A 24,021-nucleotide genomic window follows, 5' to 3' on the forward strand; every position below is an offset into this window, starting at 1 on the left:
CCACTGAACTGGTCGCTTTCAGCAACGACATCTGATTCTCGATACAATTTAGGCTTTCATACGAATGTAAAGAACAGGACAGGAAATTAAAGCAGGAGAGGCAAAAACAGGAAAAAAGAGGAGAATGCAGAAGCCGAGAGGAAGCTGAAAAGAATGAATGATTGACAGATGAGATGGATGAAAAGAAGTAGGAGGTATGGACCAATCTTTTTTTTCTTTAGATTTCCCCAGTTCCTCCAAAACCTGAAGTATGACTCTCCTATTGCACCTTACAGTGCAATCGCCCACACATCATCTTTCCTTGTAATCTACCTTTTCATCTTTTTGTACCCTGCACCGCTCCCTTTTTCTCTCTTCTCCTCCTCCTCTCTTTCAATCTTCCTTTATCTTCACCTCTTCCAAGCCCTCCTCTTCCTCTTCCTCCTCCTCCTCTTCTCTATCACTTCCTCTTTCACACCATCCTGAAGTGTAGCTCTCTAGTGGCACTAGCATATTTCAGATGAAACCCCCCCCCACCACAAATACCTTTTCACTTCAGTCTATCATTCTCGCTGCCTATTTAATGTGATCTCATTTTATCCTCCACTCGTGTCTCTCTTATACCTCGCGTCTGTCCATCTTTCTCCCCCCTGAGCGCCCTCTTTCTCTCTCCTTCTCCTCCTCCTTTATCTCCTGTGATGCAGCTTTGATCCTTGCCTCGTTCCCCAGTTACAAGCACTCTCCACCTTTGTGCACACATGCACACATTTGACAGATGCACAGATGCTGTTTAATAGAAAGCAGCAATCAGTGCTGCTTCCTCCCGAGTGTCCCCAACTCTAAAGGTAAGAGAGATAGATAGAGACACACTGAGAGGAAGAGGAAGAGAGAGACGTGGAATTGATGGCGGCACATCGACCCCTCTGTAGAACCTAGTTAACACCTCTCCAGCCTGTGAAACTTGATTAGTTGAGTGTGTTTCATGTGTTCATCACGCGCCACACTTAACAAGTTGTTTTGTTTTGCCTCTTACACTCACAACCTCATAATTCCCCTCTGATCCAAATAAGGTTGATGTGTTCCTGTGTGTGTGTGTGTGTGTGTGTGTGTGTGCATGCGTGGGTGTGTGTGTGTGTAACAAAGGACCGTCTCTGCTGATTACATCTCCTAGTCAATAGTGAATAGAGCACTCAGCCTGATAAGCAATCACCTGAATCAATACTAATGTTTTCAGTGTGTGTACATCAGTGTGTGTATGTTAGCATGCATGTGGGTGTGTAGTTTTTTTTTAAACATGTGCCTAATCTACTCTGAGCTTATAGAGTACAAACATATAGTCACAGGCACGCTAAATCACAGATACCTGTCATCCCCTTCTCTCCTCTGTACTCTCATTTCCTTTCCTTTCTTCTAATCTTGCGATCACTCCTTTCCTCCTTCCTCTCTTTTCCTCTCCTCTCGTCTCCTCTTATTTCCTTTGCTCTCCTCTTTTCCCCATTGTTGTCTCTCTTTCTTCTTCGTCCGGAGAGCCCTCTCCTAACTTCTATCCTTTCATCTTCTCACCCTCTCACAAATCCGCAATCTTTTATTTTCCTTCCTCCCTCTCATCTTCTTCCTCTCTTCTTCTGGCCTTCTTTGAGACGAAGCATTAACAGCAGCCTAACCTTCAAAGCAAGTGATCATAGGGAGTCTGTGCTCTTCACACACAGAATAACACAGCCTTTAGTTCAACTCTGGCTGTAGTAGAAATGTCAGAGTCGCAGGGCCCTGTGTGTGGCACGCTAACGCACACGTATCCTTCAGAGAGACATGAAGTGGGAGGTTCGGCTCTGTGTTCTTATGCATGTTTACCCTTGTGTTTATGCAGAGTTGCACATGTACGGCATATTTAACACACCCTCCAAGAAGTGGGGATTGTGACACACACACACACACACACACACACACACACACACAAATTCAACCAATGCAAATGCATTCCTTGCAAAATGGCAATTTAGTCAAATCAGAGTAACCTTTCGGGATATTTAACCCATCACCCTTTTCCCTGCTAGCATCTTCATACAAGAAACCGAACGTTCCTCCGTGTTATCAAAACTTAAACGCCCGTAGTTTGACAAAGTTGTATGAACATCTGACGTTCTGATTCTATCCTTTACTCTAAGATTGAAAAGTTAATGCTGTAGACATCATTTGTTTTGGCTGTGATGCAGACAGTTGTGTCATTCTGCTGAGACTTGTCAGAGTATTTTCAGATCCTCTTTACAGTGAGTTTATAGTAATACATCCAATACTTGATCTCTTCTTGTTTATATTAATCCACTTTTCCATGGTGAAAACAATAGGCAATCAATTTAACAACTTTGTGTGGCCTCAGGTTGAGTCTTTTGACCAATCAGAGGCTGTGTTTGTCAGCACCGATCTCAAAAAGGAGAAAGTACACCAAGGTATGGAATCAACTAAATGTAATGTAACTTGTAGATTCTCCTTTTATATGGAAAGCATTGTGATGCACAGTATTCTATGGCTTTTTACTGTAGCTGTATGCACCTTTTCTTTTTTTTTTTACTAATGTTTTGGCCTTCTGTTTGGTGTCATGACAATAAGACACCCACCCTAGTATTATCAGGAGACCACCCACTGGCTCAGTAAAAAGATAGCTTTATCGGAGCTGTGTATATGGAAATTGTTAAAGGGGAAAAAGCCTCATAAAATCACAGCATGCGTTTACATCTTTATAAAAAAAAATAGCTACCCCAAAATCAGGCATTTTAGTCAGCAACAATCACAAAGAAACCCCTGTGGGGACTGATTAACCTGAGTGAAACTTCACCTGTGCTCTGCCTCATACTGTGGTGCATACAGCTTCTACTGATTATGTAAACAAGAAGTTTGTGTGTCTTTACCTTCCGCTGACAACGAAGCAAGTCACAAGGAAGACTAGGAGAACGATTCCCCCAGCGATGGACACAGCCAGAATGGTGGACTGGTTTGGGTCCCCGATAGCAAAAACATCTATAGAGAGAAAAAAAAGGGGAAAAGATTAATTTACAAACACAAAGGAGGACAGAAAGAAGCCAAGTGGGCTTTCTGCAGTAGAGGAAAGAAGAGTAAATGAGGAAAGGAGTAAAAAAGACAGCAAGGTGAATGTGGCGGGGGGAAGAGGGAGAGAGAATGAAATATGATGGCGATAGAAAAGAAGATAAAAGACAGAGGTTGAAGGAGAGGGAAAAAGAGCGGGCAGCAAATGAGTAAAAGAGAGAGAGGGAGGTGGATTGAATAGTAAGTGAGGTCTTTGATGAAAAGCGCTCTCCCTCTCTGCATCGTCTATGAGGCTATGAGAGTGGACGTGAAAGCAATTCCCATTCGGCCACGCTGTCCAAATGGATATGTTAACATTGCATATAACAAGGCTGCCGCCGAGAACTTTCTGCAAAGATGCATCGATTTTTACGCCACACCAATCAAGCCATTACTCAAAACAAATGCCCCATTTATCTGGCTTAGTTAAGCACGAGTGGACGCGTGTGTCTGAGCTTGTGTATGCGTATATGTGTGGGTCGAGGAGGCAAACGAATGCCCCCAGGCGGGCTCAGATACACATTGATCTCTTATTACATTTACAGGCACACACGTAGCCACCCTTCTTTCACGATCAATATGATTGATCTGATTGGATAACCTTGATATGATGGCTACCGGATCCTGTATTTTACAGCATTGAACTTGAATTTGAAACTGCTGTTTGAAGACTTGGAAAAAAGCTCTATATACACAAGTCATAGTCAACATGGGTCCATAAGTTGCAAGCAGATATCTAAAGGTTTTCAACAGATATGATACATTAAAAGGAAACCCATCTGTCTAATAAGGGCTCGACATTATAACTGGCCCGCCGGCCCGGAGGAATGATTGACAGAGTCCGGGCTAGTTGATTGCACGTTCAGCTGGCCCCCTCGGGCCAGTTAAAATTCTGCCTGAAAAAACATAAACTGTAACATGTTCTCATTTTCACAGCGCTTTCCTGTCATACCAGTGTTTTGTCAGTAAATATTTTTAAACGTTGCGCTAATAACTGCTACAGCATCAATGTATCATAAGCGCTCGTGCGTGCGCTTGTGTGTCACAGTTGAAAGGCAGCCGACTGCTTCACTGCTGTCCCGCCCTCGAGCGTTCATCACTATTCTCGAATTGTGCACTCGCACACAGATTTTAGAACAGGTTTTCTCTAATAAAAAACATGTTTGGTAAAACGGTTTTAAAACCATCAGATCCCGACAAAAGCCGAGCTTGAATCAGCATTCAAAGGAAAAAAAATCACCGGAAGAGTCGAGAGTGACAGCAGGGCATGACGTAAACAGAAGGGAGAAAAGTTTCAGCCACAGTGACAGACAGCTGAAGCTGGAACACGCTGCAGCTAAATTTCCCCTTAAAGTTAAAGACTAGATCCTGTTAAAGGTAAAAGTTATTCACAAAGCATCTTAGCCCTTAAGAGAGCTCCTAAAGTAAAGATCTAAGGATGAAGAGTTTCTCACAGAGAAGAAAGAAGGAGAGAAAGGTGATCATAACAATACCAGCTCTATCACATCCTCATATTAATATCAATCAGATTAAGTAGACTCTTACAGTTACCAGCATGGTGAATAAACAAGAGCACATGAATATAATAATTTTACAATTAGAGCTCAACTAATTAAATCAAAGTTATAATTTACTTATGCATCAGAATGGTTCAAGAGTAAATTAGTGACTGTTATTTTTAGAATCAAAAGTAATGTTCCTGGGCCAGCGGTTACAATGGTTGGGCCAGCGATCCTTGCGCCACTGGCAAACTTTAAATAATTTCAACCCCTGCTAATACTTTTGATTACTGAATGATTAGAAGGCTGATGTGTTCCTGTTGTATGCTGCACAGATAATCTATAACGCAGTGCTTTACATTTACTGATTTATCCCCCTCCGCCTGCCTGTCTGGGAATCAATGTTCTCTTTGAAGAGCACATTACGGGGCCTCTAAAGCAGAAAGTCCCCGAGCACATAATGAAGTGATAATGAAAGTGGGTGACAGCAAACTTAAGGAAGGGGACGCGTAACAGGGAGTTTAAAAAACATCATGACAGTGATACAGAACAGTCTGAAAACATGAAATGAGATATTGGAGATATCTTTGTTTTAATGATGCTTTGTGGAAGGTTTCGTGAGGTTCAAACCATGCAGATATTCACTAGTGATATACCCAGTCGGAACATCAGTCCCCGAAGTGCAGTTCTGTATCTTGTTATAGTTCCTTCATTAGGCGCAGAGAGTGTAGGTGGGGTGAGTGAAGCAGTAAACAGTATTCTCTCTCTCATTTGATGCGTGCTTCTGTATTATGTAACTACTCAGGAATACAATGACTGTGTAAAGTGGCAGCTTGGGTCTTACTAATGTTTGAACTTCATACAGAAAGATTCATATTTTTTATTTAAACTGATACATTATCTCACCTTGTGTTTTCCTTTACACAAATAAAGACATTTCTACCACAAATTGGTGCATAAAAATACTCAAAAATACAGGAAATACAGGTTTTGATATGTCCCGACTAATGATGGATGAAACAAATGCACCCCCTGATTTTGGCAGTGGGATTGCTGTTCGAAAAAACGAAGAAAAGAAGAATCCAGATAGTCAATCTGTGTTTTTTCATTCTACTCATGGGTGTGTTTCATTATTTTGCCAGGTACATATTTCTTGTACTCTGCAGATTTTGCTCCGCTCATTTGTGTAAATCAAAAACGGCACAATCCAGGAATGCTAATCTTGTTTTGTCATTGTGGAATTGGGGTGTCTCCTCTGGCAGTCAATGACAATTTCAAATCTCTGATTCAGATACGTTCATGACAACTCGTGAGGCTGTGAGCTTTTTTCTGTCTGACAACAGAACTGATGTGAGCTATTTTATAAGCAATGCCGTGGATTGATTGAACCCACAGGAGGGATGAATCAGGCTCTCACTTATCTATGTTATGATATCCTTCTCCTTCTTTCTCTGCAGTCTTTTTTTCGCTTCTTGTTAGCGTTCACCTCTAATTAAGATAAGTAGTGGCAACACGGGGGGGGATTGCTTTTAAAGAACTAGCTTGTCACCATTTCTGTACAGCTACTGCCAACTATTCTAATTTTGTGCTGAAAACAAAACAGATGGAACAGAAAATAGCAATCCAATTACACAGAATGAAGAGAAAAGACTGAAAAGAAAGCAGCTCATTGGGACATTATTTTTAATTCTTGCCCTAACCTTCGTGGCTGGTTTCCAGTTCGATCTCTCCTCCGTAGCTCCCGTAGCCCCCATCTGTTCGAGCCCTGACCCGGAACACGTAGGTGGTCCCCGGCTTCAGCCCGTCCACTGTCATCATGTTGGAGCGAGTCTTCAACACGGTGTAGTTCTGCTCCCGCTGATTCTGAACGGAAGGAGAAAATGAGAGAACTCAATTCTGAGTTCGCTGGATAAGAGTAAAAGTCAGAGGGATAAAGTGGTTGAGGATAAGAAGGCTGAAGTAATAGATTTATTCTAAAGGCTATATAAGGAGCAATGAACTTTGGTATTGAAAGCAACAGGAAATAAAAAAAAAAGGAAGTCTGAGAATAATAGAAAGCTCAAACGGTTTAATTTAAATGTCTCCAGGGGCCGTGTCTGCCTCGCTACATTTTCATTTGTTCATTGCTGGAACATTTGGTCGCATTTATACATGAGCATCTGTCAAGAACCAAATCTTATCCTCTTTACACTTGGGGGCAATATGTGGTTACTCCAGTCCCACTTTGCCTCTTTGCTTGACTACCTTGTAGGTGTGTGCGCTAACAAATAAGTAGGAGGATGAATAAAGAATAAGTGTTTCTGTCAGTGAGCTGATTCCCAGCAGAGAGAGGCTGAGACCCTACCTAATAGAAGACACTCTACAACGTGGATTAACACTATTTTACTGCTAATTCCCACCATCATGCACACACACGCACGGAGGCTTAATTTCATCACCTTGTTTTACAAGGTTTGTTCAACAGATGTGTGCTTAATTGGCTTGGTGTGAGCAGTAGGGGAGAGGTTTGGGATGATGGAGAGGCAGGCAGATTGGAAGACAGAGAGAGAGAGAGAGAGAGATGTTTGTGATGAGCAAGTCATTACAGACGTGCCCTAAGGCTAAACTCACATCCTACAGTCCCAGACAACACGTAGAGTAAGAGAGAGGAGAGAGACATGTTGCATTTAGAGCGATGCCCCAGAAATAAAAAGAAATTGTGGTTAAAAGAATAGTGCGCTTTTGAAGGAAATTCTGTATACTTTTCAATCCTTGGAAAGACGTGGACAGGAAGGCTGGATTCAGATGGAAACAACTAGCATGGCTTCTCTAAAGGTCAGAAGTCCCTCCTACCAGCGCCTCCACTGCTCACTTAACATTTTTGTTTTGCTCTTTTACGAGTTAAAAAGTTACAATTTCATTTTGTCCAAAGCAACGTACATCTAAGAGTAAGTTCAACCCAAGTGAGGATCTAAAGAGGGGGAAACAACGTTAGTCAGCGCTAACAAACAGCTTTGAGTTTAATGGTGCTGACAGGCTTTGTCACTAATTTTTACATTGAGAAACATTGATAGGATACAAAGGGTGTTTATTAATCTGAGATTCATTTTAAACACACTAATGTAGAAACTGTATCTATTCATGATTACTATTTTAAATGTGTAGCTCTCTCTTTTGTCTCAACCGTTGTTTTCATGCGATGGTATCATCAATACAGCAATTATTGAAACAATGATTTGAGATCATTTTTAACCTTTGCACAAGCAAATTGATAATTTTATCAACTGGCTTAGTGGCTACTATACATGTGCTTAAACTGATGTTACTGTACATTTTTACTTCATTTTAGCTTGCAAAAACACAATCTTCATAGGTTATAAGTCTGGATATAAGTCTAAATCAGGTTTCTGTATCCCCTGTGTGACCTTTTTGATATCCTGGCAAATCCGTCCCATCAGCCCATGTGTTGATTTGAAGGAAAATGCTGCAGCTAAAGTAAGCTTTCTTGTCCGTCTAAAAATGTTCACACGTTCTTCCCAAGACACTGCTCAGAACTTCCCGACTGTGACGTCACCTTAATGTGAAACTATTCCTCTGAAAGTTGTACCACGGTGTCACTTTTTTTCTTAATAGTTAGACTTGACAGCTGAACTGATCTTTAAGCACAACAATTGTTGGACAGGCCCTTTAAACATGACTGTGCGTCTTTGTCACCTTCTCGTAGTAGATGACCTCATACTCCACGATCACTCCGTTGGGTCTCTCTGGACCCTGCCAGGCCAAGGTCACGCTGTCCTTGCTCCGCCTCTCCTTCAACACCACGCTCACTGTAGCACACAAAGAAAAGGACGGGGAAATGATGAGAAACAAAGACACAGTCAAGTTCAACCACATGAAAAAAAGTCACAAAGAGAGAAGGCTGTGAGGGCAGAAAGAAAGAGTGTGGATAGATCCCCTCTGTGCTATAATGAGAACACTTGTGACAACTTGCTAATTAGAGAGCTTACGAGGTGATTTATACATGTGTGGTCACAGCGTTCGATGTGTGACCTGTGTGTACGATCTGTGTGATCTGATTAGGATTCAAATGTTAAAACTTCCGAACCCTGCAACTGATCCCCAGCTCCCTGCACACTGGAGCACATAATTGTGTCGTACTGCTTCTGCATGTAAAAATGTGTGACATGTGACGCTAGTTAAGTGTAGCACATGTCACATCTTAATGAGATGAACAGCCTTCTGCACCCTCCTCTGTCACACACACACACACACACACACACACACATAGAACAAGAAGTGTTAGTCACCACCCTGTCATATGCACTTGTTCTGCACAGATTTCCCCCAAATCGCACACCATGAGAGAGGCACACATGATCATGTGTGTAGGCAGACGTGCCGGGGCGTCGTCAGAGTGATGCAGTCCAGGCGTGATTCTGCAGTGATATTATGATTTACAGTGATACAGATTTGTTTTCCTCCACAGAGGATTTTGTTTTCTTATTAGTATTTAAATGTTGATACAAGTAAAATCCTGTAGAATCATTTTGATGGCCACAATTCAAATCCTTAAACACCGTGCCTCACATAAAAATAATACTCTACAAGAAGCTTTTGAGTCTAGATGTCAGATACCTTTTTTTTTTCATTCCCATACTGAATATGGTTACCTGAATATGCTTAACAGCCAATACCAAGAAACAGATATCAGCGTAAGAGTTTAAAAGAGGTGGATCATACTGGCGATATGTGATATGACTGATATCTTTGTTGTATGTTGGCTCAGAGAATGCATGACAGACGACTTTTTATTTGATGGTTTTACGGTCATTCAAAGCAAAGAAAGGAATAATTACACTTTAAATATGGTGTTTATTGTTAAACTACTTTACGTCGTGAAATTTGCACGAACGTAACGTTCTCCACGAGTGCTGCACTGTTGTTGTTTGCTTTCGTCACAAGATAAATTACCAGTCAGTTTTTTTTCATGGTTTAGCAATAAGTGGCAGCAACAATACATCAGCTGTGGAAGCTACTGTTTGAGTCTTAAAGAAAGAAGTCTTTCCAGTGGAACAAGTTGATTTTCTTCAGGGCTAAGAAGTTAGTGTCAGATCGTTGCACAATTCCACATCTTGTGTTTTAAGCTTTATTGTTAGCTTTTTAGATACTGGTATTTAAGTTTGCACAACTATATCTGTGTCTACAAATGCTAAACTTGTAAATGAAGACTGTTCTTCAAGCGCTGACTTTACCTACTGTAAGTGTGTACGCTCTCACCTGTCTGTGATGTCGTGATATTGATGACGACAGTTCCTCTTGGTGTGGGACTTAGGTCCGACACGCCGTTTTGGCTCTCGACAGTGAAGCTGTAGTTTGAATCCGGCTGCAGGTCGGTGACCAGCACCGAGGCCGACATGAGACCAAATTGTCTGGGAACAAAATGAACGCTGCTGCCACAGGGCGTGCACTTCCTGCCGTCTCCGGAGCACTTCCTGCAGTGGAGGCTGTAGGTGATGTCTCCTCGGCCTCCTGTGTCTCTGGGTGGGGACCACTCCAACATGACGCAGGTCTCGTTCACAGTGGAGATCGGGTTCTCTGGAGCAGACGGAGGACCTAAAGGAAGATAGATTTATTTATTTCACTTTGTTATACGTATTGAAAAAAATTGATTTTTGGATGGTCCCTTCCTGAGATTGGAATGTGGAAACACAGTCATCAACTATCAGTTACAGCCTTATACCATATGGCATACCATACATCCTAAATGAGTTTGTGTTTTGTCAATTAATAAAGACAATGAATCTTACATTTACTCCAATCTGCTATTTTCATTTTTTTTTTTTAAAGATTTATTTTTGGGCTTTTTGGGCCTTTATTGTTAGAGATAGGACAGTGGATATAGTTGGAAATCAGGGAGAGAGAGAGGGGATTGACATGCAGGAAAAGGAGCCACAGGTTAGATTCGAACCTGGGCCGACCGCGTTGAGGACTATAGCCTCCATATATCGGACGCGCGCACTAACCACTGTGCCACCAGCGCCCCAAGTCTGCTATTTTCTGAGTGATACGTCAGCTCAGCAAGTCATGGACCAAAATATCGACGACTTTCTAAGTAGCTTAACTTGAGGGAGTCGTAGTGTGAATCTTCCCAGGAGGTTACCTCTGTTCAGACTATTCCAACATCAAACAAATGTAGTGTGAGAGTCTTAACCAACCTCCTGGGAGAAGACTGGAATTGAACAAGACTTGTTTTCAGGTTTTTATTTCTAAGAAATTTGAAACCTACATTGTGAATAAAAACTTTGCCATCTACAGTGCTTCTTCCTTTCTGTTATTTTTCTTTTGTTGCTACATTTCTTGCTGTATTCCTTCAGCTGATTGTTGATCATTGTGATGGAATAAAACCATCCGTAGGAAGATAGGAGGGCACAAGATTTTTGAAAAAGGCTAACCTACTTCTGAAAGCATTGCTCCATAGCAGCTCTAGAGCTCAATGACTCTACAGAGCATATTCAATGATGGGAAGCAAAACAAAATCTTTGCTCTTTTGAAATGAAATATTACACTATATTTTGCACCGTACTCACTAAAACATGCTTTCTCAGCATGCACTGGGTGAGCTGTAAATCCAGCCACAGCTTAGCTTTTGCACCAACTCAAACCAGTATCAACTAATTAAAAACACTGAATGATAATATTGTTTATCTTCCCAGTCATACTTTCTCTCAATGTCCATTGACTTCATGTTCAATAAAAAACTGATTGCAGTTTCTATTGGAGAGAATTCAAATTGATTAAATTAAATTAAAAATGAATTTACAGAGTCCATCCATTAATTAATAGCTAGAATAGTAATAGCTGAATGAAATGGACAGTGATTAAAAGAGTTGGCTGGTTGTAAATGTGATGAGTACACGTCCAAGGTTTAGATCCATCTTTTAAGAGAAATCACACCATGTTAAATATTTGCAGCTCGTCTGTAGGGAGGTTATTTACCATGTGAATTTAACTAATACTCGCTCTACTGTGGATAATAAATTGTAAGTGGACAATGATCTATAAAAAGTGCCAGGAGTCATTTTCTCATGAGTCAGGTAGACTTTATGATTTAGATGATCAGTTAATATTACTCTGAGCTTCAGCTGGAATGATTAGTGTTTCACTGAGACCAAAAGTGTCACTAATCATTTTAGAGGAAGGAGAGACACACAAACGGCCATTATTATACCTTTAGTTGAAGATTTATGTATTCATTCATTCATTTTATGCATACACTTCTCATCGCCACATAGTCAACATAATATATTGAAGCCGGACAAAATAAAATTCCACATTCCCTCCCTGTCTGCATGCACGGGTGAACATGCATCAAGGAGCAGAGTCAAACTAGGCCGAACAGAACTAATGAGCAGCTTAGGGGCATGAAAATGAACATTTCCTCTGCACAAATATCAGCTAAATTCTTTGAAAACTTGTTGACGGCCCCAGAAATGTTGACGTTGGTCAGTGTATTTCTGACTTGATGTGCTCCTAAAATCATTGTTTTCCTCTCGCCTCTCTGTATAACATACTCTGTACAGCATGGATGGCCTATATAAAATAAAAACCTGACTGATTAATTTTGCCAACCATAATGTCGACCGATATTAGCATATCCAGTGACTATCGGTATCGGCTAATTTTATTGCAGAAAAATGCAGCTATCACAAGATTCATTTACCAGTCAAACAGCATTTCATTTGAGTTTCATTTTATAACACTTGTCAAGCAGTGATCTACGTGTGCAGTTACTTTCCAGTTGTGTGACCGTCTTCGTTATACTGTTTATCTTTTCCAAAAGTGTTTGATAACCGCATTTGAGGGATCAACGCAATAAATGTGCATACCTATATCTATTTATCTCTACAGATTAAAGAAAGATATCGGCCGATATATCGGTATCCCATTTCTTTCTTATTGGCATCTGCCCACCAAAAAAATCCAGCCACATTTCTGGGTTTTCTGTACTTTTTTGACATATAATATTTAAACATAATCAGGAAAGTCAATGTGATGAATAAAGATCAAACGTCTAACACGTCATCAATGTAGGCCTTGATAACTGTTGCCTGTATGAGACCCACTCTAATGGAAACCGCTGATTATGGCTGCGTACAGCATCATGCAGGTATCTCAGCCATACGTAGATTTGTCAGTGGATGCCCATTAAGCCTGACATCTCATCAGGACCTGGCTGAGCAGTGAGCCCCAGGGGGCCGCCTGCAGAGCCTGGGACTTTCCTGATTAGCCCCCCCAGTGGTGAGCCTCTCTGAAGAGCTGGAAGGATGAGGGTAAAGCTAGGTGCAGGGGGGTTGGAGGCCATGCTGGGGATAATTGCGGCTGTCTGTCATAGATCTCCTGAAAGGGTGTGCTGTCTGATCTTTCTAATTCAGTCTTTGTCTTTTACCCGCCCCCCTGCTCCTCACGGGCCACACTCCACTGTCCATCATCATGGCTGCTGATCAGCCTTTTATGACATTTAGATTATATGCCTCTGATGGTCCACAATTTCCTCCCGCTGTTCTATTCTTTGCCTGTGTCTTTAAGCATCATTCTCCATCCCTCTCCATATCTAATCCTTTCACCTTTTCACCTTATTTCCTCACTTTAGCCCCCTTCATCCTCCTCCATGCTCTTCACCAGCATGTGTGTGTGCGCATACAAATTAGAACCAACCGTTACTCATTTCCCGCTGATAACACCAACCGTTACACATCTCACCTGCTCCAACGATTAATGAGCGTAATCTACCATAACCTGATAATGGGTTTTGGTATGTCCATGTGTGTGTATGGGTGTGTATTTGGCCCATTTTTCTCTTGTTCATAATCCCTCTCCCGCCGTGTCACTGTCCTTTCCCACCCCCACATCCTTGCGTCTATCACGATCCATCTTTCTGTCCCCTTCTTTCTCTCAATCCTCTCTCCTTATCTTTTTCTATTCTCCTCCATCTCTGTTCATGAGGATGTGGTCTGACACTGCTCGATCTGGGTGTGTGTTTGTGTGTCTGAGAAGCACACAAAGAATAAGAAACATCATCAAATTTCCACCAGAGTATCCCCAGTATCGGTGTTCTCATCGGTGATATCTGTGGATCATAACACAGCTTCACATATTACTGTGTGTGTCTGTTTTTGTGTATGTATCGAGTGTTGTTGTGTAAACCAACAGCAGAGGAGGACAAGGAAAATGCATTGGGGGATTATAGATATAAAAATGAATAAAATGGAAAGCAGCCATGCAAGATAAATTGTTACAGGAATAGACTGGCAACAAGTTAAATACCATGTAATCCAATCATTGTTACCTAATACCATTTTATGACATAACCAGAACAGCTAAATGCTAATATCTGACTACAGTAAATGCACTGATTACACAATATGGTATGAAAGGAGCATCCAATTGTCTGACTGTGTTTGCAGCTGAAGAGAAGAGCATGTGTTGAATTTTCTTGACTCACGTGTGCAGGCCATGGAGCGTGGGTCGGTCTCAGCTCGGTAGAAAGCTTTCTCACAGACACATTCGACGGCTTGTTCCTGCGAGGACGAGCTGTGAGGAGGACATTTGGTGCAGTACGCATCTGTGGCCGAAGCTTTGTAGGTACCCGGTCTGCAGGCTGGAGTGAGGAGACAGAGGAACAGGGTTAGAGACTAGGCCAATTCAACCACACATGAGAGGGATCATTTCAATGTTCTTTCAGAAGTTGGTTATTTTTTACATTTTTTCGTTGGCTCCTTTTAATGGTTTGAAGAGTCCAAGATCCCTTTCAAAATGTCTTTAAAGTGTGGTGTGATTAAAAAAACAACTTATTAAGTGTTCTTTGTTTCTTTGTATTATGACAATGCTGAAGGCAAACAGCCAGACTAGTTGGGGTTCAAAATAAGTTATGACCCTTCTCAGACTGTTTCCCTTGACTTTATGCCACAGATCTTTGGTCTCCAGAAATGTTTTCACAAGATAATTTATAGTTAAATGGGACTTGGGTCTTTTTTTTCAGAGATAATTTCAGTCAGTAACCATAATATTAGACTATCAACAGTAACTGTAGAGCTTTGGGAACATGGTGACATTGCTTCAAGTAGACAAAAGGCAACACGATGACCAGACAGGTATTTAAAAACAGCTTAAGGTCCCAAACCTTGTACAAGGTAAAATGCTTCCAACATCCACACTAGGAAACTGACCAAGAATGTTTTATTTATTTATTGTTGGTTTCTCTTTTAATGCCCTCTTAGTAATGGAAAACATATCAACATATCCAAAACTGTGAGAAGAAAACTGAGGTTGTTTACAATGAAACCTAATCTACAGTTTAAGCTCTTAAGTAAACCGGTATCCCAAAAGGTAAAAAAATGCTTCACAGAACTCAAAATGACAAGAGAAGGCGACTACAACAGAGCTACTACAGATCCTGATCGGTCATATGATGTTCCGTGCAGCACCCATGGCAAAGAAGAAGAAAACAAAGTCTGAGTTAATATATTGTGACATTAGGTCTACGTGAGATCCTTTTACATCAGGCTGAGGGCCCGCATGACCACAGGGCCTTACAGTACAATAACACAATGCAACAACAGATCCACCGTCAGTCCTGTTATATAAGCTTTAGATCTCAGGCAACCAGGGGAACGAACAATACACAGGCACAGTCACAGCAATAATCACAATAACATAATATGACTATTGCTACTGCTGTTTCAGTGGCTGCATATTAGTCATTATGTGAAGTCATAAAACTGGGGAATGGAGAACCGTGCTACCGCTCAACAGGAGCAGCTCGCTGAAATAGATTGGGGATTTGAATTATTTCCCTTTTGCATCCAAGGCGGTAAAATGGAATTCCTGATTTACCCTTTGGTAATCTGAATATAGATCACGCATGTATTTATTTATACATTCATAGGCCTGGTATTCCCATCCTCGCACGCCTTTCCTGCCTCTGTGGTAAACAGCATTACAGAGTACAAAACCTCATGCAAGGAAATTGAAGGTGCCTCAAATACAAATGGTAAATTCTTTGTGTGTATGCACATATATGTGTGTGTGTGTGTGTGTGTGTGTGTGTGTATAGGTTGGATCAATGATGCGATAGAACTCGCCAGGTGCTGATTGCATGTTGGTGTGCCTCGGGCCTGTGTGGGAGAAGGTGTTAAGTATGCGGCGAGTGTGTGTGAGCGCCTGTGTTCACGTGCTGATTGCTTGTGCTGGTGGTGAAGGTCACGGATTTAATCAAGCTACACGTCACTCGCCCCAGAAAGGCTGTAAATTACCACGCTAACACACACCGTTCACAGGCAAACACACACACACACACACGTATGTTCAGCACCATAGTTAACCTGCAGATAGAGGAATGGAAAAGTGGCCTAAAAGGAGTGCGATTTCTCACTGTGGAGGTAAGTTCTTCCACCTGGACGCTGTGCTTGCTCGCATACAGACAGTATTTTTAGGCAAATCATTCATCATAGGGGAGCAAAGTCCACTAGCACAATCCCCAAAAGACCTGAAAGAACACTGGAAAAGAGATGTGTGTGTGTGTGTGTGTGTGTGTGTGTGTGTGTATAGCGAGAAAAGAAAATAGAGAACGAAAGAAAGTAGAGGGAGTGATAATTCTCAAAGGATTTCTGCTCTCTTTCCCCCTACTTGTCAGCTTCCTAGGTAATGGGTGCCTATGTGCTGTGATGGAGAATGTGTGTGTTTGTGTGTGTGTGTGTTCCCGTTGGCTGGGCTGGAGGAGCAGGGTGGAAAAGCAGCTTTTCTCTGGGGACGTTTCATCCGGAGAGTCTTGGCTCCGGCCACAGAGGCACAAAGGACCCCGCTGCTAGAGGACAGACAGGGCGACCCATGCCAGGCCTGCTGGCGTCCCAACAACTGCCTAATCAAAAAAACGTTCTGCAAGAATGGCGGCTTAAAGTGGCGCTTCCTTCTCCTGATCTGCTGTTTTCTACTCTGCTTTTCCACCTCGCTCTCGCTCTCACTCTTTTTTTTTTTTTCTTTCTCTCTTTTTCTCAGAGTCCCTCTTTTTTTCTTTTCTTCATCCTACTCCTAGTGTCAGCCCCATGGGAAATGTGTGACTTGACTTGGTTCCCTTATGATAAATGATTTGCCATGAATATGAAAAAGGGACAAGAAGGCTGGAGCAGTAAGACGATGCTCGCATAAACATACACACGCAGAAAAATAGTCAGAAAGGAGCACAAAAGTTAAGTCATAAAAACTACGCTGTACAACTCTAAACAAACTACATCATTTGCAGCATCTTTAAAGAAACAGAGGACATTGCTGATCAGTACACAGGGTAATGTGTGTGAGAGTGTGTGTTGTGTGTGTTTCTTCAAAAGACAAAGAGTGGCCTCAGATCATGTGTCTCATTAAAAATTCATCCGGTCACCAGAGAGACTTAGTGTATTTATGCCAATCGATAGCTCTTAGATATGATATAGTACTGCTACTCAAGACACACCCTCAGTCACCACGCACTGATTGAGATAGGAACAGCTCAACTGTTTTCTCTGTGACAACAACAAGTAAGAGCTGGTTTAGTTTAGCTTCATGCTAATTAGACACTATTTTAAGGGCTTAACATTCAACTACTTTTTAAATCAAAATAATAGAACATCAAACATTTCATAAATGAGCTTGTCACAGGATGTTTCTGCAGGAGGAAATCTTTCTTTTTTCCAAGGGTGAAATGATAAGTGGTCTCTTAAATGGTGCCACTCAAAGTGATACATTCAGAAAGACGTGCATCTTAAGTTCCCACTAAACACAGGAAGATTTTTGTGTCTCTTAATGCATTTAATTGGTTTAACTTCTAAACATGTCGGGTTCGTTCCGACCACATATCCATCCTGAGTCTGGCCACAGCAGCAGACAGCTGTTTTCAGCGGCTTTGTAGAAAAAGTAAGTTCGCTTAACATGTAAACTATACAAACTATAAGAGACAGATGGGTCAAACAAGTCTTCACATTTTAGAAAGCTGTTACCTGTCACTGTTAAACATTAAAGAAAAAATGATATTGATGATCTGAAAAAACATCCAGTGGACTTTTGTTGTCTTTTCCCCTACTTTCAAAAGTTTAAATTTACTCTGTAGCTTCAGTAAATTTGATCTAAACAAAGGAGGCTAGATGAACTGCATGGGGAACAGGTTTAAAGTACTTTTTTCACATGCAGACTTTACAGTTAAATAAAGTTATACTGTTAATGGGTCATGTAAGTAAGAAGCTGAGGCAGAGCTGGAAAGCTACTTAAAGCTTGAAAACATAAACCTGAGTGAAGGTAGTCTTTGCTTCTCATGGTATGACACATGACATTCAGAAAGACTTCAGCTTTGGACCTTCCCTGCATGTGTGAATGATTATATATTACTTAAATGAGTTTGAGGGGCTGAATGTTTGAAACGCAGACGCTTTTGACTGTGCCTGAGAGTTTTCAAAAGTTGAGAAGTGTCTGTACTGATTCAACAGACATGAAAAACCTGAAATCTGTAAGTCTAAATCATTACATGCAAATTGCGTGTCACTCGGCCTATTTGTACATTTTCAAAATCCCATCAGCTGCACTTTTCTGAAACAAACACTTCCTCTGCATGACTGGGGGCCTTCTCCTCTCCCCCTCTTTTGCTTTTTGTTGCTCTTGCTAGTTTAACTGTTAATTGCTCTCTTCTTTTGCTTTCTCGTGCACTCGCTTCAAGTCAAACATTGGCTCCCCGCCGGCGTCACAATAAAGGGCCGAAAGACGAGAGAACTCTGTGTGTGTTTGTTGACGGGTTGGGGGGTATAGTGAGTGTGTGTGAGTGTGTTCTTTTCAGAGGGGAAGTTGTGTAAAGCTTGCTGGCCCACAGGAGATGAGCTCCATAATAGTCACCATGGCAACAGGCTTTCAAGATAGAAACCTTCTAGTACCCCTCGAGTGCCACAGATCCTGGCGCACAGCGCAGCCTGTGTGTGTGTGTGTGTGTGTGTGTGTGTGTGTGGTGTGTGTGTGTGTGTGTGTGTGTGTGTGTGTTAGTGTGGTGTGTGGAGGCTGCCCCGGCGTTAGTTGAGGTGAGCTACTTAAAAATTGATACATCAAGCATCAGTGGAGAAATCTGATGAGATTGAATCTGACGTCCTTTACGGCCGCCAGGGTCGTGTCTGTACGTGTGTTTGTTTGTGTGTGTTTGTGCTAATGTGTACACTCCCGTGAAACATGTTGTCGCTTGACTTGACATGTTTTCATGCTTAGCTAACTTAGTGAAAATATACAAAAAAAATACACTATTGTACTATATAAAAGTACAGAGTTTGTTTGGCTGACATGTTAAGTGTCATCTCGTTAGTAACTTCAGTTTGAGGTGTAGGGATTGTGGAGCCAATTTATCAAAACAAATGACGATTGATATTTTGACTGTAAAGATTTACCTGTTAAAAATCATTATATGCCCATGGATATTTCAGTATATGAATTATTTTTAAATGAGAACACAAACTTTAATCAATTGATCTTCTGTGTAAGCATCTTTTAAATGTTTGACACTTGGGGCTTTATTTGATTAGTCTGTGATTTCAACAATTTCAGCCTGTTGATAAGTGTCAGTAATGTGTGTGTGTGTGTGTGTGTGTGTGTGTGTGTGTGTGTGTGTGTGTTTGTGTGTGTGTGTTTGTGTGCTTTCATGACGAGATTTGGTTCAAATAGAGATGTCAGCATCAGAGTCCGCCCCCCTGCTGAGAACCTCTAATCCCTAATCGGAGTTCATACAACCTTTAACACCGTAATGTTCCCCATTACTACTAATCCTGTGAAACACACACACACAGACACACACACACACACACACACACACACACACACACACACATAGACATGAGTATTCACATTTCAGTCAGAGATTGTTTAACTGTTTAATCAAACATCTGCTCTTCCTTTTTCTGATATGAGGATTTGTTTAATTCATATTAAACTCATATTTTTCACTCAGAAGGAACAACAACCCTGCACTGCAATGATTATTCCCACAACACTACATATAAATACTAAAGCCATCAGTCTGTAACTGCAAAATATAGCCATCATTTACTTACTCACTATCTACACACAATACACATGTAACCCTTACAGAAGGGATTTATTGGAGAAGCCTCATTTGCTGTAATAACACCAACTAAAGTATCATCAAGCTTTCTCTGTTAAATCATTAACTTCACTGCTCATGGATTATTTTGAGAAACTTAAAAAAACATCATTAATTACTCAGCTGGCAGAGAATGAGCTCTTTAAAGATTATAAAGTTATCTGTGCTGGCCAAACTCTGGAAGTTATTCTTTGTAATGGAATCATAAAAAACAGTTCAGAAAAGTTATTTTCAAAACCATAAAACACTTTATGTATGGACTTATGAACATAACAGGGTCCCATAAGAAATACTAATTAGTGCTTTTAAATTGAAACACTTAAATTATCTCCAAAACGGTCTGCAGCATACTTCATTTTTACTACAGTTCTACTTAGCGTAGCTGTGCGGATTTATGCAGGTTTGTCATTTAAATAAGACATTTAGAATAAAAGGACATGGTGTGTTTTTTAAAGAGCTGGTTAAGGTCATGTTGATATTTTTCTACCCTCAAACAGACGGCAATGGAAGGCAAGCCGACCTGAACTAGCTTTGTGATGCTAGTATTTAAGACTCATGGTATTATCGGTATGCTTCATCCTTTTCTAGTCCACAAATCAAAAGATTGAATATTTCCCTTCTTGAATTCTACAACTGGCAGGAAGAAAAAGGCTCTAAAACTGTTTTCAACACATTTTAAACTAATTGGTTTTCCTGATCCCCAGCAAAAGAAATGCTTTTATAAGGAGAACTTTAATATTTTCAGTAAATTTACAAGACACTAGCGAACATAATCAACATTTCTCTTCTTTTGTCAAAAAAAACAGCAGGTCAGACTTATTAAAGGTGATTTTCTAAAATGTCAATCCATTTCAGATCCTATTGTTTGCCCAGGAAGGTAACCAGTCAGGGGAAAGAAAAGAGCCCCCGAATGATGCATAACCTGAAGATTTTTAATAGTCATGCTTTATTTCTTACATAGTTTTGTGTTTAAACTATGATGTATGGCTCTATATACAGCAGAAGCAATTATTTTCGTCTGTAAGACTTTTGTTAGAGGAAGAGGAGGTGGAATCCCATGGATGCAGCGCTGATGTGAGAGATATGAGGCATGTCCGGGCAAACTGAGGACACAGGCCTCCATGACTGACACCTCAGGACAGACCCTTACTGTGTTTACAGCATCTTATTACTTCTCTGACCCATACAAACACAATCACACGCACACACACACACACACACACACAGAGCGGATATGAAATGGTTTGTGATGTTCAGTACATGAAGCACATGAGTACACTCAGGCTTCCTGATCTACTCTCTGTCCTCTGGATACCAGCCAATTACAGTGAGCGGCCAAGAGGAACTCCAGGATGAAGCTCGTCCTTCTCCTCATTCTGTCCATCTCTGTCTTTTCTCCGTTTGTCTCTATCTCTCTCCGTCTGTCTGTCTCTATATAACTCTCTGTTTATCATCATGTCTCTCTATTTCCACATATCTGTCTCTGTCCTATCTGTATTTTCTGGCTTCCATTCTGGCCATCTCTTGTTTGTGTTCACAACTACTTTGTGTGTGCGTGTGTGTATGCGCGCGTGTGTGTGTGTGTGTCTGCCTTTTGTATGTGTGTCTTATTTCCCAGTGGGCTGTCTGTCATACGTTGACCCTGACCTTCTCTAAAGCTCCTGCAAAAATATTTACTCTCTGGCTGACAGACACATACACACATACACACACAAATCCTTAAAAAAAATCAGAGTGAAGGAGGGAGAGCGAGAGAGCTCAATTTCAGTACAATTAAAGCAAACACACATCCACACACACACTTTTTCTGGTGGTAACCCAAGTTGATAGCTCACTAATTTTGAACCGGGATGATTATCCTTCAAGTCTAAAAACAGATTAAATAGATACCAGGTGCATGTGTGTTTCTGAGGGACATGGACAAGGAACAGAGCAAGGAGGGGGGGGGGGGGGGGAGACACAGAGAGAGAGAGAGAGAGAGAGAGAGAGAGAGATAGAGAGAGAGAGAGAGAGAGGGGCATGACAGGCCTATAGAACATGTCTGTTGGGAGTTTGGCTCGCAGTCTGAATAACTTATTCTGTGTCTGCCTGTTTTGTTATCAGGATAAAAAGCCAGAGAGACACATCGATTCACTTTCTGCTTTTACACAAATTCACACAAATTCAAAGCCCCACACACATATATACACACACACACACACACACACACACACACACACACACACACGTGCACACAAGCTCAGATCAGTCTACATACACAGCTTTAAGCCTTTCTTATAACCACACACATGACCTCCCCTGACACACAGGTAACTTTAAACATACATACTTACATAAAACCAACAACACACTTTACACAAACACACACATCTTATTTCCCAGGATACACACACACACACACACACACACACACTTACACTCACGTATATGCTACAGCAATAAACGTGCTGGCATGGTCCGGCCCCGTGACGGGCAGAGTGTGTGTGGGAGGAGTGTTCCTCCTTTCCTCACCAACGTTATTTTCAGTTCATCACTCTCAATAATTCATTCTCAGGCTGAGGAGAGAAGGAGAGCCCCGTGCCTTTTACTCTGTGTCACTCACTCATACAAACACACACACACACACACACACACACACACACACACACACACATTTACATACTCGTACCCATAGACTGTAAATAGTGAATACTGTAAATAAACTGGATGAAGTCTGAGTGGCATCACCCATCTGTTACTGCAGAGGGCTTTGGAAGGCAGTCGCCATGCTGGAAATGCTGTCTCAGCCTAACTTTCAGTCAACCTAACCACAGGCTGAGAGCTGTAGCTGAGGCGGGTCTTACGCCCCCTAAGAAACAACTACACTGCGCCCGGCTGTCAGTCAGGTCAGCTACACACCTTATTGTAAATAACTCTTATCCTTCATAAAGTCAAAACACATGGGTGTGTAAGTGACTTCCAGGGTTTCTGCAGCCAGCCTCTAGGGGACACTTGATGAACTGCAGGATTTTGCACTTCCCAGAACAGCTTCATTTTGTATCTCCAGAGGTTGCAGCTGGATGTACTCCACAAATGTTTCTCTTATCTTTAAACTTTAGACAGGCAGAGTTGGACTTTGTCGTACTGATGATAGCAGGAAACATCTGCGTTTCTATGATTCTGATTCACAGGAGATGATACGCACTTCAGACAAACACAAAAGCAGATGAGATGCCAAGAAAAAGAACATCTGATTGTTGTCTATAGATGGTGTGTGTATATGTGTGTGTGTGTGTGTGTGTGTGTGTGTATGCTTTGATGAGAGCTAATGTATATCTGTACATCAAAATTGTGTGTGTGTGTCATTAAGTGCCATCTTCCACCTTACAGAGACAGTATATGAATAAAGTTGTGCTCTTCTTACACACTTCCTTGACACCACGGCATCCATTCAGGAAGTCAAGGGTGTCACACACAAAAGCGTCCACTTTGGGAATATTGCTTCTCTGTGTACCTTTTGTGCTGTCACGCAGTAATAAAAAAAACCTGCACCATTCAGGACTGCAGGAGCTTTATATGACAATTAAATATTGACAGCAGCATCAGATCTATGAGCATATCTGCTTTGGAAGCAGCCTTGAAAGGTAATGACACTCACAGACATCAGGGATGATGACAGCATTCTGATGAATGAAACCAGCTGGTTAATCACGCTGCAGAGAGAGAGAGGGTCATGAATGTATGATATCTGACACTTTTTTTTGGGGTGGGCTCATGTTTGTTCAGCTTCTCTTAAAATGATGAACGCTTCTACTTTTTATGGTCAAATAAATGTGTAAAATACAGCTTCAATCACCCATCGATAGGTAGGATTTACAATTTACATCTTCTGGTTTCACAACGGTCATGTTTTTGAGTTTTTTTTTAAAAGTAAATCCTTTTTTTTTCCAGGCACAAAAATAACATTTAAAGTCATTGGTAATACAATAAAATGTTCATGCAATAACAGTCTGATACACAAGACATAAATGAGTGCATCGTACTATCTATCTATAAATGTAATCTATAATTTGTGTGTATCTTTATATACACATTTGTTATAGTTAAATAATATTAATTACTATTATTTTGTAGCCATGTATAGACTGATGGTGAATAAATAATGTGGAATTTTGCTAAATTATGGATATAAAGGAGCGTGATTTTGTACAAGAAGTGAGCAAATAAAAGTTGTATGCTTAAATGGCTTGTAAACTGTTGGTTTAATTAATATGTGTGACAATATTAATAGAAGCAATGTGAGCTATGCAGGTATAATACACAGAAATTTGTATGTCAACAGAAAGT

General features: G+C 41.1%; 1 protein-coding gene across 3 annotated transcripts in view; it reads right to left on the reverse strand.

Moving 5' to 3' along the window:
• Window positions 1-24,021, reverse strand: part of epha4b (eph receptor A4b) — a 90,432-nt gene that overhangs the window by 31,764 nt on the left and 34,647 nt on the right. For all 3 annotated transcript variants that reach the window (XM_020634007.2, XM_065953932.1, XM_020634006.2), the window contains exons 6-10: window positions 14,041-14,196; window positions 9,816-10,151; window positions 8,253-8,365; window positions 6,260-6,422; window positions 2,886-2,994 (exon numbers count right to left, since the gene is read on the reverse strand). In XM_020634007.2, the coding sequence (XP_020489663.1) occupies window positions 2,886-2,994; window positions 6,260-6,422; window positions 8,253-8,365; window positions 9,816-10,151; window positions 14,041-14,196 (877 nt within the window). The remainder of the gene's footprint in view (window positions 1-2,885; window positions 2,995-6,259; window positions 6,423-8,252; window positions 8,366-9,815; window positions 10,152-14,040; window positions 14,197-24,021) is intronic.

The sequence above is a fragment of the Labrus bergylta genome, chromosome 4, assembly GCF_963930695.1.
Source record: "Labrus bergylta chromosome 4, fLabBer1.1, whole genome shotgun sequence".
Taxonomy (NCBI): domain Eukaryota; kingdom Metazoa; phylum Chordata; class Actinopteri; order Labriformes; family Labridae; genus Labrus; species Labrus bergylta.